At 42.5% G+C, this 15225-nt stretch overlaps 1 protein-coding gene across 1 annotated transcript in view; it reads right to left on the bottom strand.

Moving 5' to 3' along the window:
* The window catches only part of Kctd1 (potassium channel tetramerization domain containing 1), a 189434-nt gene extending 185210 nt beyond the window's left edge, over nucleotides 1–4224 (bottom strand). The window contains exon 1 of the mRNA XM_070029408.1: nucleotides 4132–4224. Within this exon, the coding sequence (XP_069885509.1) occupies nucleotides 4132–4140 (9 nt within the window). The 5' untranslated portion in view covers nucleotides 4141–4224. The remainder of the gene's footprint in view (nucleotides 1–4131) is intronic.
* Nucleotides 4225–15225: the final 11001 nt, after the last annotated feature.

The following is a 15225-nucleotide window of genomic DNA, read 5'->3' as shown; positions in this document are numbered from 1 at the left end:
CCCCCCGTCTCTTCTTGCCCCTGCCTCTCCACCAGTTAAGATCTTAGTTTACAGGACTTCCTCTGGTCATTTAGCCCCCTTTGGTTGATGTTGCCAGAGCCCTGTGTTTCTTACCCATGGAAGCACTAATCTCTTTATCATTTGTTCAAGCACTCAACTAAAGTCTATGCCTCTAATCATAAGCTCTGGGAGACCTGGACTCTGAAATGCTTTTTGTCATTGTACTGTCACACTCCTGCATTTATGGTTTCCCACAAAGCAGACACAAAAAAGTATTTGTTGATTGAATGAATGAGCTAATAAAACATCATAACCAGCGTAAAGACTCCTTATTCATGTAGATAATCTCCTCTTTTTACTTTTTGTATAGTTAAATCAAACTCAGCAACAAGCAAAACATTATTTACATATAGTCCATTTTTATGAATGAGAAGCCAGGTAGTTACAGTACCTAGGAAAAGTGAATGTTTTTACTTCTGCATGAGTAAGTTATCAAAATAAGCACACATGCTTATTTCTAAAATTTTCATTTTTATTCCAGAGATGGTTCCTGTTAAGGATGGAGAAATAAAATGCCCCATTTGCTTAGGAAATTATAAATAATGTCCCAAAGAAAATACAGTTTAATAAACAACTAAAAAACACTTGATGAAATACCAGTTCCCAAATATCCTCGGAACGATTCAAAAGTATGTAGATGGGGAACAATCTTAGCAGGAAACACCAGATTTCAGAAGTATGAAACAATTGCTCTGATTTTAGAAATACCAAGGTCAGAACACAAAAAGGAGGTGACACTGATCAAGATGCACTGTCGTCATAAATTGACATGTTGAATTGAAACCCTTTGCACAACTACTTAGCTACTCAAAATATAACTAAAATTCAAAAAATGAAAGACAAGAATGCATTTGTGCAAGCAATTGTCACAGCTAAATGTGGAGCCAATGAAAGTTTAATTTCAGAAAGTTCTCTGATTGCTATCTCTTTCACCAATTACGCTTACATTTAAAAATCAATTGCTTTGGGTAATTTCATGCCAGATAGTCCATAATACAATAATCAATGCAAACTGAATAGTATGTTTCTATTCTCTAATAGAAGTCCTATTGTGGTTACTTTCTCAGTACTTCAGTAGTAAAATCTGGATAATATTTACTAAATAGTCCCTTCTCCTCCTTCAGAGTAAGGTAAATGGTCAGTAAGTCACAATTACTTAGTACAAACCAAGCCGTTATGGTGCACCCTTCTACCCCAAGCCCTGGCAAAAAGGCTACAAACACAAACCTCATGCAGCTACAAGAGAGACCTCTAGTGTGTGTTAGAGAACTTTCTATCATGCTTCGGGCATAATTAATACAGCAAAATCACCGCAGCTATTTTCTGCGTACCATGTGGGGAGATTTGAGTCAGCTATCATTCACACTCAATTCATTTAAAAATTTAGACCCAGCAAGTGTACAATATATTTGCTTTATCAGTGACTTTCTTCGTATCCACATAAGCCTAACCCGGGAAGTTTGTCCTGTGTGATGCAAAGTTTGAAAGTTCCACGGTCACCTCTGCAGCCTCCTTAGCATACATTTCTCTCCAACTGTCATCCTAAAGGTTGCAAGACCATGCTTTGCATTCGGTACCAGCGGGACCCTTCAGCCGATGTGCAGCCTCCTAAACACCAGCCTCTCATTGGAAGCCAAATGCCAGCCAAATAGAAACAGGAGGAATAAAATCGGCATCTTGCCCATTATCCTGGAAACAAATGGATGCGCTGCTATTTTAAATTCAATAAGTAGGCTAGCTATTAGTTTCCATGGCTTCCCACATAGGCAGGTGAATTCTTTGATGTAGAATCTGATTTAATGAATCATTGTATGGTCTCAGCCTTTAAAAATCCTTTATGTTCTCCTTTCCACATTAAAAACACATTTGAGATACACACAGAGAATGTTTCTCTGGAACACACACACACACACACACACACACACACACACAAAACAGGAGGTCTCTTAAGGAGTCTACTGCTGAGAAGGTAAAAGCATTTTGCTCATTTTTAATTTGCTAAAACAATCCAAGCATGTTTGGTACCCAGAGGGTATTCTCAAATAAACTTGTATCTCTAGCTGCCAGCTTCGTTGATTGAAAACAGAAGGCAAACGTTTCTTAAAGAATGAGTATGTTAAACTGTCATGTCTCTCCCAGTACCACCATGGGGACACACACACACACACACACACACACACACACACACACGCACCCCACAATCGAGGATTTGCTTGAAAGCAGCCAGTTCTACGACCTAAAAGGTAATGCAGCATTTGTAACAAATTACTTCTGCCCACTGCGGCGCACCTCTTCGCGAGTGCCACGAGGATTCTGGACAGTCCCTGCGTGCTGTTCTCCACGTACAACGCCCACAGCCCCAAGACAACTTTGCAAACTTAGTTGGCTCCCAGCCAGCCGACCCCCCAAGCACCGTCAAGACAAAAAAAAAAGAACCCCCCAATACACACATACACACACACACACACACACACACACACACACACACACACGAGAAAATCATATCCAGGACACTGCAAGAATTCCAAAGCACAAAGGCACAGGTACCGCGCACCCACTACAGCTAGGAAGCTGCGTGCCGGGCTGTGCCGAGCACGCGTGCAGGTAAGGGATGACCGCACCACCGGTCTGGCTTCCTCTGGCTGGATGCTTTGGGGGTTCAGTCTTACTTTTCACGCGAAGTCACGCTCACGCGCCCCTCCCCGCACCCCGTTCCCTTCGCCAGAGACGCGCACTCTTATTTGGGGGTGGGGAGGGGAACCAGCGAGGAAGTCCACTTCACATTTCCATAAAGAGGGACGGCGGGGTGGGATTCAAGAGGCTAGGAAGGAGCCAAACTGCAGCCCTCCCGCCCGCCCCGGCGCCCCCAGCGCCGGTTCCGACCGCGTGGACCGGAGGCCGCCAGGAAACCCGGTCCCTTTAAGGGAAATCTTGGCCGCCAGCAGGGGAGGGGAGGACGCGGGCGCCGGGCTGGGCGCCGCGGGCGCCGCGCAGCCCCGGCCCGTCCCCGCCGCGCTCACGTTCCCCCGCACCCCGGAGTCCCCACCCTCCCTCCTCGAGCCTTCATCTGGGGAGGAAGAGGAAGGGGAGCTTTAAAAAAAAATAAATAAACGGAACGTGTGCAGGCCCGAGGGGGAGGGGAGGGAGGGGGAGGGAGGGAGGGAGGGGGCTTTAAAGGAGCCCGGGTGGGCGGAGGCAGCGGATCGGGCTCAGCCCGGCCGGGGACGGGCAGCGGGCAGCGCTGGGCACCGGCCGGGGCTCACAAAGGGGGAGCGTCGTGGATCGGCCGGGGCAGAAGAGGGGGGCACAGGCCGCCCCGGGGCCCGGGGCGCTCGGCAGCCACAATGGCGTCTTTCACCGGGGGCGCCGCCGAGGCCGCGCGCGAGGAGGGGGCGGCGGTTTCCACCCCCAGCCTGCGCCCCGGCCGGCGCCAGCCTCCCCCCCCCACCTCCGGCCCCCACACCGCCCCGCGCGCCCCAGCCCCGGGAAGATCGGCCCGCGGCGCAGGGGTGCGGGGCTCGGATCTCCGCGCCCGGGAAGAAAGGACGCGCGAGGCTCGCGGGGGGGGGGGGGGGGAGAGGAGGAGGAGGGGGCGGGGAGGGAGGAGGGAGCGGCTGCGGGGACGCCGGCGCGCGGGGCGGGCGAGCCGGCGACGCGGGCACCGACTCGGGGGAGATCGGGAGATCGGACCCCGCTCCGAGATCCAGAGCCCGACCCTGGCGATCTGGAAGCCTGGTCCCCCTCGCAGCGCGCGGGGCCGTGGGATTCCGGGCCACGGCTCGGTTCGGCCGCGCCCGCTTCCCCCGCCCCCCGATCCCCGCCGTGTCCGTTCCCACTGGAAGAAGAAAGCCGCGCACCGGCCGCAGCAGCCCCGGAGGAGGCTGTGGCCGCTGCCCCGCCGCCCGCCGGTCCGAGCGGATCCCCGAGCCGCCCGCCGCGGCTGGCTGTGTGTGTGCGAGTGTGCCGCGCTCTCGCCCCATGCCTGGCACATGCGTAAAAGCGAGTTGCGCCCAAAGTCCCAGCCATACCCTCCTTAGCAAATAATAACAAACCCAAACCGTCAGATCTTACCTGAAACATTGAAGCACAAAGTCTCTCTCCAAGTCCCCTTTTCCTTTTCCTCTCCCCCCTTTTCCGATTTCTCTCCCAGCGATCTGCTCGGCTCGCCACACCAGAGAGAAATGCAATAGCTTGGCTAAGGTAGACAGAACAAAATACAGAGAAGAGTTGCTCCAGGGCTTTGAAACCCCTCAAGGCAAGGATCAGGATACAATTAGCTCATGCCTCTACCTCCAGTCTAAATCAATCTCCAAAATAAAACTTAAATCAAATTAACTGATCACAGGGCAGACAATTGATTTCCTTCAAAAAAATTATAAAGCTCTACATATACGTATAGAGAAATATACATATAGCATTTTTTTCCAGATTTTTTTTTTGTTGGAAAAACAGTCTCATTCCAACCTCTAACTTGCTTTTTAGCCTCCTCTTGCACAGAAAAGCTGATTTTAATCGTTGTGATTAGTTTTGATGTAACGTTTCCGCGGGCGATTTCTGCAAATGGATGGAGTGTTTCTTTGCCAAAAGAGGGAAAAGCAGCAGATGATGATAATTATAAGGATTGTTGGTTGTTTCTTTTTATTTGTGTTTAGGGCTCTCGCTTCACTTTCTCAAGTTGACCTGACGTTGCCGTTACACGAAGGAAGGTCGCACAACTTGTTGATGAAGATCCCCGCCCTGTCTGATCAAAGGATAGGTGATAATTTGGCAATCGAGCAGCATATTTTTTATTCCTTTGGCGACATAACGTCCCAAATGACGTGGATAAAAATAAGCGCATGCAGTCTGCTTTGCCCCAATCAAGTCTGAATCAGCGCCTGAGGGTGATACACAAACTCATTTCAAATGCTCAACCATGCAGAATTGTAAAAAGATTGAAGGAGTTACACCGCATATTTTTTTTAAAGGCAAAATTAAAAGAAAACAAAACCTAACATAAGGTGTAGCCAAGGATCTATCATTTCGGTTTACTTGATCAAGGATCGGAACAAACCCACTCCTCCATTCTCTCTGCTAGCCCTCCCCCTCGACCCCAAGATATCTTTTAGGTGGGGGGGGGCGTGGGGACTGTGAAAGTCCGTTATTTGACTCAAGTGCTCAGCAGAGCCAAAGAGACTCGAATACAAACACATTTCCCCAGATTGCTACTCTAGCTCTCACCCCCCCTCCTCAACACTTCTTCCTTTCTAGGTAGGTCTTTGTTCAAAGAGACCTTGCAGGATCCTGTCCTTACTTTTTTTTCCCCCCACAGCAAGAAAAAGATTTGGCCTTACAACCTGGATACTTTTTAAGAATTAGGATCCAGGTTGCAAGGCCCAGGGTACCAAGAAAAAAGAAGGAACGAAGGAAGGGAGGGAAGGGAAGGGAAGGGAAGGGAAGGGAAGGGAAGGAAGGAAGGAAGGAAGGAAGGAAGGAAGGAAGGAAGGAAGGAAGGAAGGAAGGAAGGAAGGAAATCCCAAATTGAACCAGACATGTCTCACAAATACTTGCAACTGGCAGCATTTCACGGGAAGTATTTTTAGCCACCATTGTACCTTTAAGGTGAGCTGCTGCTGCAATGACAGTAGAAAAGGGAAACCCAAGCCTTGAAAAAAATTACTATCAGATCAATGCTGTATTGACTCAAGAGATTAATGTCATAATGGGAATCTGAGGTGTTGATAGGTTTTCTTTTTGATGTAGAAAGTTCCTATGACATGAATATCTTGTTTTGAGAATTATTATCCTGTAAGTAGGACTTACAGTACAACACAGAAGGGCATCCTATGATTCTTCACATATTTCCTCTATAAAATCCCTGACACATAGTTAAAAATAAATAAAACTTCACAAAATGCTAAATTCCACCGAATAAAAACTTTGTTCTTGACCCTAAATGGCATTAACTATTCACATGGGAGGGAGTAAGTGACCATGGCAGGAATGCCCCCAAGCCCTGCTTTTCTTTGTATCAGTACTGGGGCTTGAACTCAGGGCCAGTGTGCTTTTTTGCTCAAGGATGGTGCTTTACCACTTGTCACACTTCTACTTCTGATCTCCAATCAATTGGCATGATAAGGTTGAGTTTTTTTATCCCCAGATTTTCAAATAGTGCACGTACAAGGGATATTTTGGGGATGAGATCCAAGTCTAAACATGAAATTTATTTATGCCTCCTAAGCACCTTCTGCACATAGCATGGAGGTAATCTCATGCAGTATATATTTTATAATGCATTTCATAATATGGAGTTTTCCACTTGTGGTGTAATATTAGTGTGCAGAGGGTTTCTGATTTTAAAATTTCAAATTAGGGATGCTCAACTTGTTTGTTAGAGATGTAGCCTAAAGGGACATTTAAATCCAAATCTACATGTTACCTGGAGAGCTATTCATCATTTCGCTAGAAGGTTAGAGCTGGAAAGGCCTTTGGCAGACAGCTGTTTTACAGATGAGGAAAGTAAAGCAACTTGCTCCAAGGTCATGTGACAACCCTGGGTGGAACTAGAAGGAAGGTGAGTGGTTAGAAAGCATGCATGGTCAGGGATATGAACTGCAAGATTGTGGTGTCTGCCATCTTTTTGGAATTACCTCTCTGGAACTGTCCTAAAAGTTGGCAGTGGAGTATTTTACATATTTTGACAGCAATGAATCAATAAATGTGTGTGTGTGTGTGTGTGTGTGTGTGTGTGTGTAATATTCGAACCAGTAGCAATAAAAATTAATACCAGATGTGGGGAATAGATGGAATAATGAAGATGACTTTTGGTATTTAAAGTATGACTCCAAAAAGACAGGGTGGTTTTCTTCTTAGTTCCTAAACAGAATAAAGGCAATTATCAAATATTATCCTCAACCACATCATTACTGAAACAAGATCTTTCCTAGATAAGTGATCTGGAGAGAGTAATATTCATTTGAAGGAATCAGGTTTCAAAAGTGTTTTTGTAACCGTTTAGTAGGTCAAGATATCAATTACAATTGAGCCACTGACAAATAAAAGGGATCCAAACCATTTGACTGATTGATCACTGAATGGGTGGTAATTCCAGGTAAATTCTCACTGCTGTGCTAACGACTTTACATCTTGAAGGGATTTCCAAGATGAGGAATTATTATAGGGATTTGGAGTCAGAGAATATAATTTAAATATAACTAATGAAAAGTAAGACGCTATAATGAGCACACATTTTGTTCTTTGCAATACAAATTAATGAGTAGGCACTCCAAATCAAGAGTGGTGACAACTTACTTTACATTTTAGAAGACACTACCATCATGAGAAGTCAGGTCCCTGTCTTGCCAACTAGGAGTTATTAAATTAAAAGGTCTCAATTCAGTTAGCCTTTGCAACCACAAAATGACTTGAAAGTACTTTTTAAAAAATTTAACTAGCATTTCAACTTTTTGTGATTTCTACAGTGCATTTCTTTTTGTCAGTCATAAAGAAGTTGGTAGAAGCTGGATGCCAGTGGCTTGTGCCTATAATCCTAGCTAATCAGAAGGCTGAGAACTAAGGATTACAGTTTGAATACAGACAGGGCAGTGAAGTTCATGAAACTCTTATCTCCAATTAAGCACCCCAAAAACCAGAAGTGGAGCTGTGGCTCAAGTGATGTGGCTATCCTTGAGCAAAAAGAGCTCAGGGTACTGGGTTTGAGTGCCAGTCTTGGACCTAAAAAAAAAAAAAGTTCTGGAACATTTCCCAGGCCCAAGTTCAAGCCTCAGAACCAGCAAAGGAGAAAGATGAAAAGAAAGAAGGAAAGAAAGAAAGAAGAAAAAAGGAAGGAAGGAAGGAAGGAAAGAAAGAAGGAAGAAGGGAAGGAAGGAAACATATTTTGCACGAAAATCCCTCTATTTTTTTCACAGATAAATGAATTGAGATCAGCAGGCTAATAATCATTAGATCTGCAACCTGGAAAGACAATGGTAGTAATATCATCAAGAAAACAGGGCAAATGGGGCTGGGAAGGTGGCTCAGTGGTAGAGTGCTTGCCTTGCATGCATGAGGCCCTGGGTTTGATTCCTCAGCACCACATAAGCAGAAAAAGCTGGAAATGGTGCGGTGGCTCAAGTGGGAGAGCACTAGCCTTGAGTTCAAGCTCCACGACCAAAAAAAAAAAAAAAAAAAAAAAAAGAAAAAGAAAAAGAAAAAGAAAAAAAAGAAAACAGGGTAAAACCACAGACTTGTGCTTGCATCTTACAGGGGGTCAGTATTTAAACCAGCTCCATTGCTGTTTACAAGCATGAAGTATGATCAAATATTCTGAATTGAAACCAGGAGCTTAGTTGAAAACCTTTGCCATGATAAGTGCTGTGGAGAGAAAATAAAATGTTCTGTTCGGGGAGCACCAGCCCCCCTCCCCTTATAATGTTAATGTGGGACAGCTCATTTGGTGGCATCATAGTCACTGAACCCTCAAATGGCAAACTCCCCACAGAACATCTCGGTTTTGTCCATGGTAGCCCTGCGGTGCATTCTTGGTGGCGATTTGACAAGATATGGACATTAGTTGCTGAGATGAAATGTGAAATTGAAGAGCCCTGCACTGAAGCAGCCACACACGCAAATCGAATTTAAAAATTCTACTGTGCTTTCCATCAGGAAGCTGAAAAGAAGCCTCAGTGCTTAAGTTTAACTTGGATACACATGGACCTCCCTAGCCTTGTCCAGCCTGCCACGCTTTCCCCCTGCGTGGTATTGGAGAATAGTGTTTTCATCGCTGGTCCAGCAGCACCCACCTGTGACTATCTTGATACATTCCCACACACAGGAAGGCAAATTATGTTGTTTTATTTTATCCTAGAGTTAGACTTTTTTTTTAGGGGGGAGGAAGGGGAGAGGAAATCACCTGTTTTTTATCAACCAACTTGAAACTCCCTGTAATGCTGTGGAATGTGCACTTTTCCTGGAGTTGAATAGAAGCGTTAATGAACCCAAACACAATGGGTCTGTGATTCCTGGAGCTTGGCCCCAGTCACCCACCTGTTTATAATTAGCCTCTGGGAAACATCTTAGTTTTCTGTATCACTGTCAATGTCAAGAGTTGGTAAGATCTCACTTTCTAAGAAGGAAACCTAACCACCGCAGATGGGCTGAGGGGCAATCATTCTCAACTTGCCACAGTTCTGTCATAGAAATACATACCAAGTACTTGTATGAAGACACTTGTATGAACTGTCTTTTATCAGAGATTCATCTCTGGTTGTCCAACATGAACACTAGTTAAAGCAACACAGATGATGTACTAAGAAGTAAATCCTGATCATCTTCACATAACCTGAGTGCCAAATTTGATAGTCTTATTCAATAGAAAACTATATTCATGCACAAGGAAGTAGAACAGCCAAGAATGTCATGAAGCATGCATATATGTTACTGGTATTTAAAATTCTTTTCTGAGCTGAGTCCTGGTCCTGTCATCCTAACTACTGTCATCCTAACTACTCAGGAGACTGAGATCTGAGGATCACCATTTAAAGCCAGCCCAGGCAGGAAGATCTGTGAGACTCTTATCTTTAATAAACTACTCAGGAAAAAAAAAAAAAACAACCAAAAACAGAAGTGGTGCTGTGGTTCAAGTGGTAGAACATTAGCCTTGAGTACAGAGAGGCTCAGGCACAGAGCCCAGCCCGGAGTTCAAGACCCAGGACTGGCAATAAATAAATAAATAAATACATACATACATACATACAATTCTTTTCTGGATGAGAGGAGTAGATCTTAGCATTAATAGATTACCTGCTTCGCAAGCAAAAGGCATTGAGTTCAAACCCCAGTAAAACAAATAATCATTTTTTTTGGCTGGATGATCACCGTCTATAATTTGCATAATCCTAAATAAGTTTCATGACTATAAGTTATAGTTATAATTCTACTACCTTAACTTTTGCCGCCATCATTAGTTTTCTTAGCCATAGAATATAGCTACATATCCTATGTTGAAGTTAAATGAGATAACCTGTAGTTATGTGTATTATGTATGTAGTACAGAGTAAATTCTCTGTAAATGACAGTTGTCATTATCATTATCTTTAGAGCATTTGTTGAATAAATAAATAACATGGTCACCAGCCAAGAGTGTTTGTTTGTTTGTTTTGTGCAGACTGGCACTCTACCACTTTAAGCCATGTCTCCACATCCAGAACTTTGCTAATGGTTATTTGTCTTCCCAGGCTGGGTTTGAGCCTTAAGTCTCAGATTTCAGTCTCCTGAGTAGTAGGATTATAGGTATGCATGAACAGCACTTGGCTCCAGGTGTGACTGTTTAATAGTGCACAACAAGGGTATGTGTGCAATGGAGTCCTTAAGTTTTCGATGTCTCCATAGTTAATTTTTTAAAAAGGTAATACCTAGCATTTTACCTTTTTTATCTGTAAATTGCATGATGTCTTCACTTGAAAAATAATTTTGGGTTAAAATGAATTTTTGTCTTTAAAAACTCAAGGTTAAAGAAAGGTTAAAAAAAACAAAAACCAGGTACTGGTGGCTCACATCTGTAATCCTAGCTACTCAGGAGGCTAAGATCTGAGGATCCTAGTTTGTAGCCAGCTGGGCAGGAAAGTCTATGAGACTTACCTCCAATTAACCACCAGAAAACCAGAAGCAGAGCTGTGACTCAAAGTAGTAGAGTGCTAACATTAAGCACAAAAGCTCAGGAACAGCACTCAGGCTTTGAGTACAAGCCCCAGGACCACTACCACAACAATAAAAAGGTAAAACCAAACAAAAAACTCATGTATGTGCCAGGTATAGTGGTTCCTGCCTGTAATCTCAGCACTTGGGAGGCTGAGCAGGAGGATCAAGAGTTTCAAAAAACTATGAGAAAAACAAGAAGAAAATTCACAAGTCCATAAGGCTACTTACTAGCAAATACCCTTTCTGTTCCTTTGAGGGTACTTGATTTTGACAGGATTGGCCCACACATAGGAAACGATTAATTGAGGGACTCCCAGCTCTAGGATCTCTATGGAGAGTCTACCTTCTCTACTTTTGCTTTCAGTGAAATTTCTGCTTTCCTATTAAAATAAAGAAATAATTAAGCATTTTGTATAATTGCTTGTATAAGAAGTGAGACTCGACTAGCATTGTGTCAATAATTCTTCATTATTATTTGCTTCTTGCCTTTAGGAATCATAAAATCAGTACCAGCAAGTACCTTTGAACAAATGTAAATAAATAATGACAACAACAACAACAAAACGAAAGGGCTATTTTGAAAATAAAAGGAAATAAACTTCAGGACTGATTCAAATCTCTTAGAAATCATCCAGTCAGTCAGTCAGTCAGTCAGTCAGTCAGTCAGTCAGTCAGTCGGTCAGTCAGTCAATCAATTGTATCACAGCATTGGTTTTCTACAGTCTTCAGTTCTGTCTATTCTCCTAAGCTTCAGACTTTATCAGTTTCAGATTGTTCTTTGCCATCTGTGAGTCATCCATTTTAGATTTCTGAAACAGCTATTTAAAAGAAGGTTTTTAATAAGACACCCATTGTGTTAGATAGTCCCTGCAGTTTCCTCTTCCCTTGCCCATAGGAAAGGGCTGGCACTGAAGGTACTTGGACTGCAGTAGGATGGTGCGTCTCCTGCACAGCCCATCCGGTTCAGAACCACTTAGCTTTGCTTCACTGTTCCACTGTCTAAGCCAAGGCTGTTCATGAGAAACCCTATAATACAATTGTGCCACCTCGGGGGCACCATATACATTTATGTAAGTTATCTCTTCCTGCATCCTTTGGGTGTCAGAACCTCTCAGCTTTGCTAACCATAAAAAATCTGCCTGAAGCATATTACTAACTTTAAAGCCCTAATGATATGGATGTCATATTTCAATTTTTAAAAAACCTTTCCCTGCTCCACCCCTGAACAAACCCTATAAAACTTATCCAATGGAACCATGCTATCGTTAAAAAGATAGAATGTATTTAAACGAAAAGGAGTTGTGAATGGGCTCTCTAGTTTAAAAATAAAACTAAAATGCTAAACTACGAACAAGTCTGGTTAAAAGATTAATTAAATAAGAAACCAATGGATTACTGTTCCAACTGCAACTAGAAGCGTTATAAACAAATTCTGGAAGCAAAAATCTATGTAGTTTCTTTAAAGTTATCAAGAAAGAAAACAATTTATAGTCTTCATGAATAGAAGCCTGGTTAGTTACAGTGGGTACTGAGAGGTAGAAGAAAATCCATAGGACTAGTCAACATGGGAAAACTTAAATAGTCTTGATGTTATTTGTATAATAAGAATATTAATAATAATAGTGAGAAGAAGCAATTATGACTGATGGCAGGGAATTTCCACGGCATAAAGACCATCTGGCTATGAGAGTCAGACAAGAAATTCTGAAATGAAACCCTCAATCTGTCCCTCTAAGGATGTTCTTATAGATAATGGATTTCTTAATTTAAAAAGAAGGGAAAAAAATCCATTGTGTCAAACATACAGCAGCCTCCTGCTGAGAAAACAAAGTCTTTGTGTTTATTTCTTTTCTAATTGTTGATGTCTGTTCCTAAACAAAACAAAGCATCTGTGAAAAAGCTTATAAGATAATGCTAGAAACTTGCTAGCCATTTATTTATTTATTTGCTTCTGAAGATTTTGATAGGTAAAGCATTACTAGAACCCAGTTACTTCTTAGTTATTCCTAAGATGGGGGCAGGGGGAGACAAGGATATCTTGAGGTTTGCCTCCTACAGGACAGACCTACTTCAAGAAAACTTGAACCAGGTTTGGCAACACACAGTTGTGTTCCTCAATTGTGATGCAAGATTGATCCAAGGCAAAACCAAGAGAACCTTCCTGGAAAAATAAACTCCAAAAGGAGGTGTAGCTCAAGTGGTAGAGGCTTGTCTAGTAATATGAGTTTCTAAGTTTTAACCCCAATAGTGCCAAGAAGAAAGAAAAGACAAGAAAGAACAAGGGAAATAGGTCAGGGAAGGCACAAATCTTTGGTCTAGGAAAAACCTAAAACATCTTTAGTTAGAATCATCAAAGAGAAAGCATTTCACTCAGAACTTGGCCACTATTAATAAATATTTGTTATCATTATATTCATTATACTTAGGGTTTAGACATTTCTTATTTTTAGATTATCTGGTCATATAAAATATAGTAGGGATAGCAGGACAAATAAATGCTGAATGATTCCACTTATATGGTCCCTTAGGGTAGTGAAATCTATAGAAAGTAGTCAGAACAGAACAGGTTGGTACTGAGCTGAGAGGAGAAAGAGATGGGAATTCTGTAATGGCTATTGTGTTTCAAGTTATCTTTTGAAGTGGTTAAAAAGCCAAAACTCGGTGTATATTTGCCACAGTAAAAAAAAATGAAGTAGCTATGCAAATAATAACCTCTAAAATAATAGGGGAAAGGAAAATGTATTCATGTGGTATTAAAAACAAACAAGAGAAGGCCTCTAGGTCTCTGAGTCTCTTCTGAATTCCTATGTATAACACACAGCAAATGAGTTGCACCTGCTCACAGGTAGTCATAAAGAAGTAGGGCAGTGCTTTGTGCTGGCCAGCAGCACAATGATGACTCAACACACAAGACCCAAACCAGAAAGCCCACTTCATCACTGTGTATCCAGTTCAGCTGAAAGGTGTTGAATCCTTCATTGCAAGGCCCTTCATTGGATGATGAGAAGCTGGATATGCTAGGCCCAATGAGATCCCCGGTTGCTGTCAAACAGGGTGTGCGGGTACTTGGGATGTGATAGGCAAGCCCGGGTTTGGACAGTACCGTAGACCTGCCTTGCACATTTGTCACTGTGACCTGAATCCTGAAAATCCAAAAATCTGAGACAGCTTTCAGATGTGTGAAGTCACAAACTTAGCTGGTTACTTGGAATCAGGAGACAAAACTCGTTTTTAGCTTTTACATTTCCCTTGCAGTTTGGTTTGCATTAGATATAACCAGTGCTTTAGTCTTCTTCTTTATTTCTTGTAGCTAGCTAGCAATGCCTAGATCTGTACATTCAGCCTAAACACTCACTTCCTTGGCCCCATAGTAATGGGTTATGATTTTATTGGTGACCTTTGCTACCTGAAACAGTACTACAAGGAACACTTTCGACTTAGAAAGAACACATCTTTTCCCTGCTTCTCTCAATTCCTATAGGACTATGACTTTTCAGTCTATTTTTTCATAGTTTTCAGTCTGTTTAGCCTTAGAACTTGACAGCTATCTTCAGCTCATATTCTATTGTTTCTGTTGGACACTGGTACAACGTGGTCTCTTCTATTGACCAGTATCTTGTACTCATCTCCCGGAGTCGTAGCTTGGCTCTCCGTAACATGTGTTTAAGAAAAAGGAAGAATCTTGAAAGAGCTGGCAAGACTTATCCTTGTGCTTGTTCTGGAAAGAATTAAGCTTATGGTAGAAACAGGTTGACAATGATTACTAAATGAAGGGGCAGCCCAAGCACAAGCACCTCGCTTCTCAGTGGGATTTTTGGGAATAGGATTAAGGGTTGAGTAGCGGAATATATAACCTGACTTCTCCCTTCACCAGGCTCTTAGAACTCTTGTGTTTTTACTGCCATTCTTTACAGAATAGAAAGAGTCAAGTAGCGAGATAAAGCCAATCTTTACTTTTAGACATGTTGAATTGCAATATCTCTTACCTCAGGTTTGAGTCTGTACTTCACTCTGTGGCATATTTATATCTTGCTGGCTCTGGCGTTATTTTACCAAGTTAGTCCTGTTGTTTTTCGCATTTGAACTTTGTTTCTGACATTTGTTTTTCGACTGAGACAATGAGAAGTCATGGTCGTATAATTTATCAAACATTGTCATCTCCCCTCGGATCCAGGATTCTTTTCCCAACTGGAAAAAAGAGGGAGAAAAAGTGACTCTTAAAGTTTTTGTGGAGAAAGAGGAAGAACTTTCGTCTGATGCCAAGACTAGAATCTTCTTTTTGATAAGAGCTTGCATTTATCTTTTCCTTGTTTTTGGAGTGGACCTTACAGTAGGGTTTTGATTTACTATGTCTCTTTATGTGTGCAATATATCTTGGTTGGTCATTTCTTCCATCATTCCACTCCAACCTCTATCTATTCCTCCCAATGGTTTCAAGGTCCCTAGTTCTGTTTTCACACATGCACATTGAGTATTATGACTATATTG

This window comes from Dipodomys merriami, unplaced genomic scaffold (genome assembly GCF_024711535.1).
Source record: "Dipodomys merriami isolate MVZ:Mamm:240054 unplaced genomic scaffold, mDipMer1.0.p SCAF_2, whole genome shotgun sequence".
Lineage (NCBI taxonomy): Eukaryota > Metazoa > Chordata > Mammalia > Rodentia > Heteromyidae > Dipodomys > Dipodomys merriami.
The sequence above is the reverse complement of the archived record's forward strand: the minus strand, read 5'-3'. Positions and strand labels throughout refer to the sequence as shown.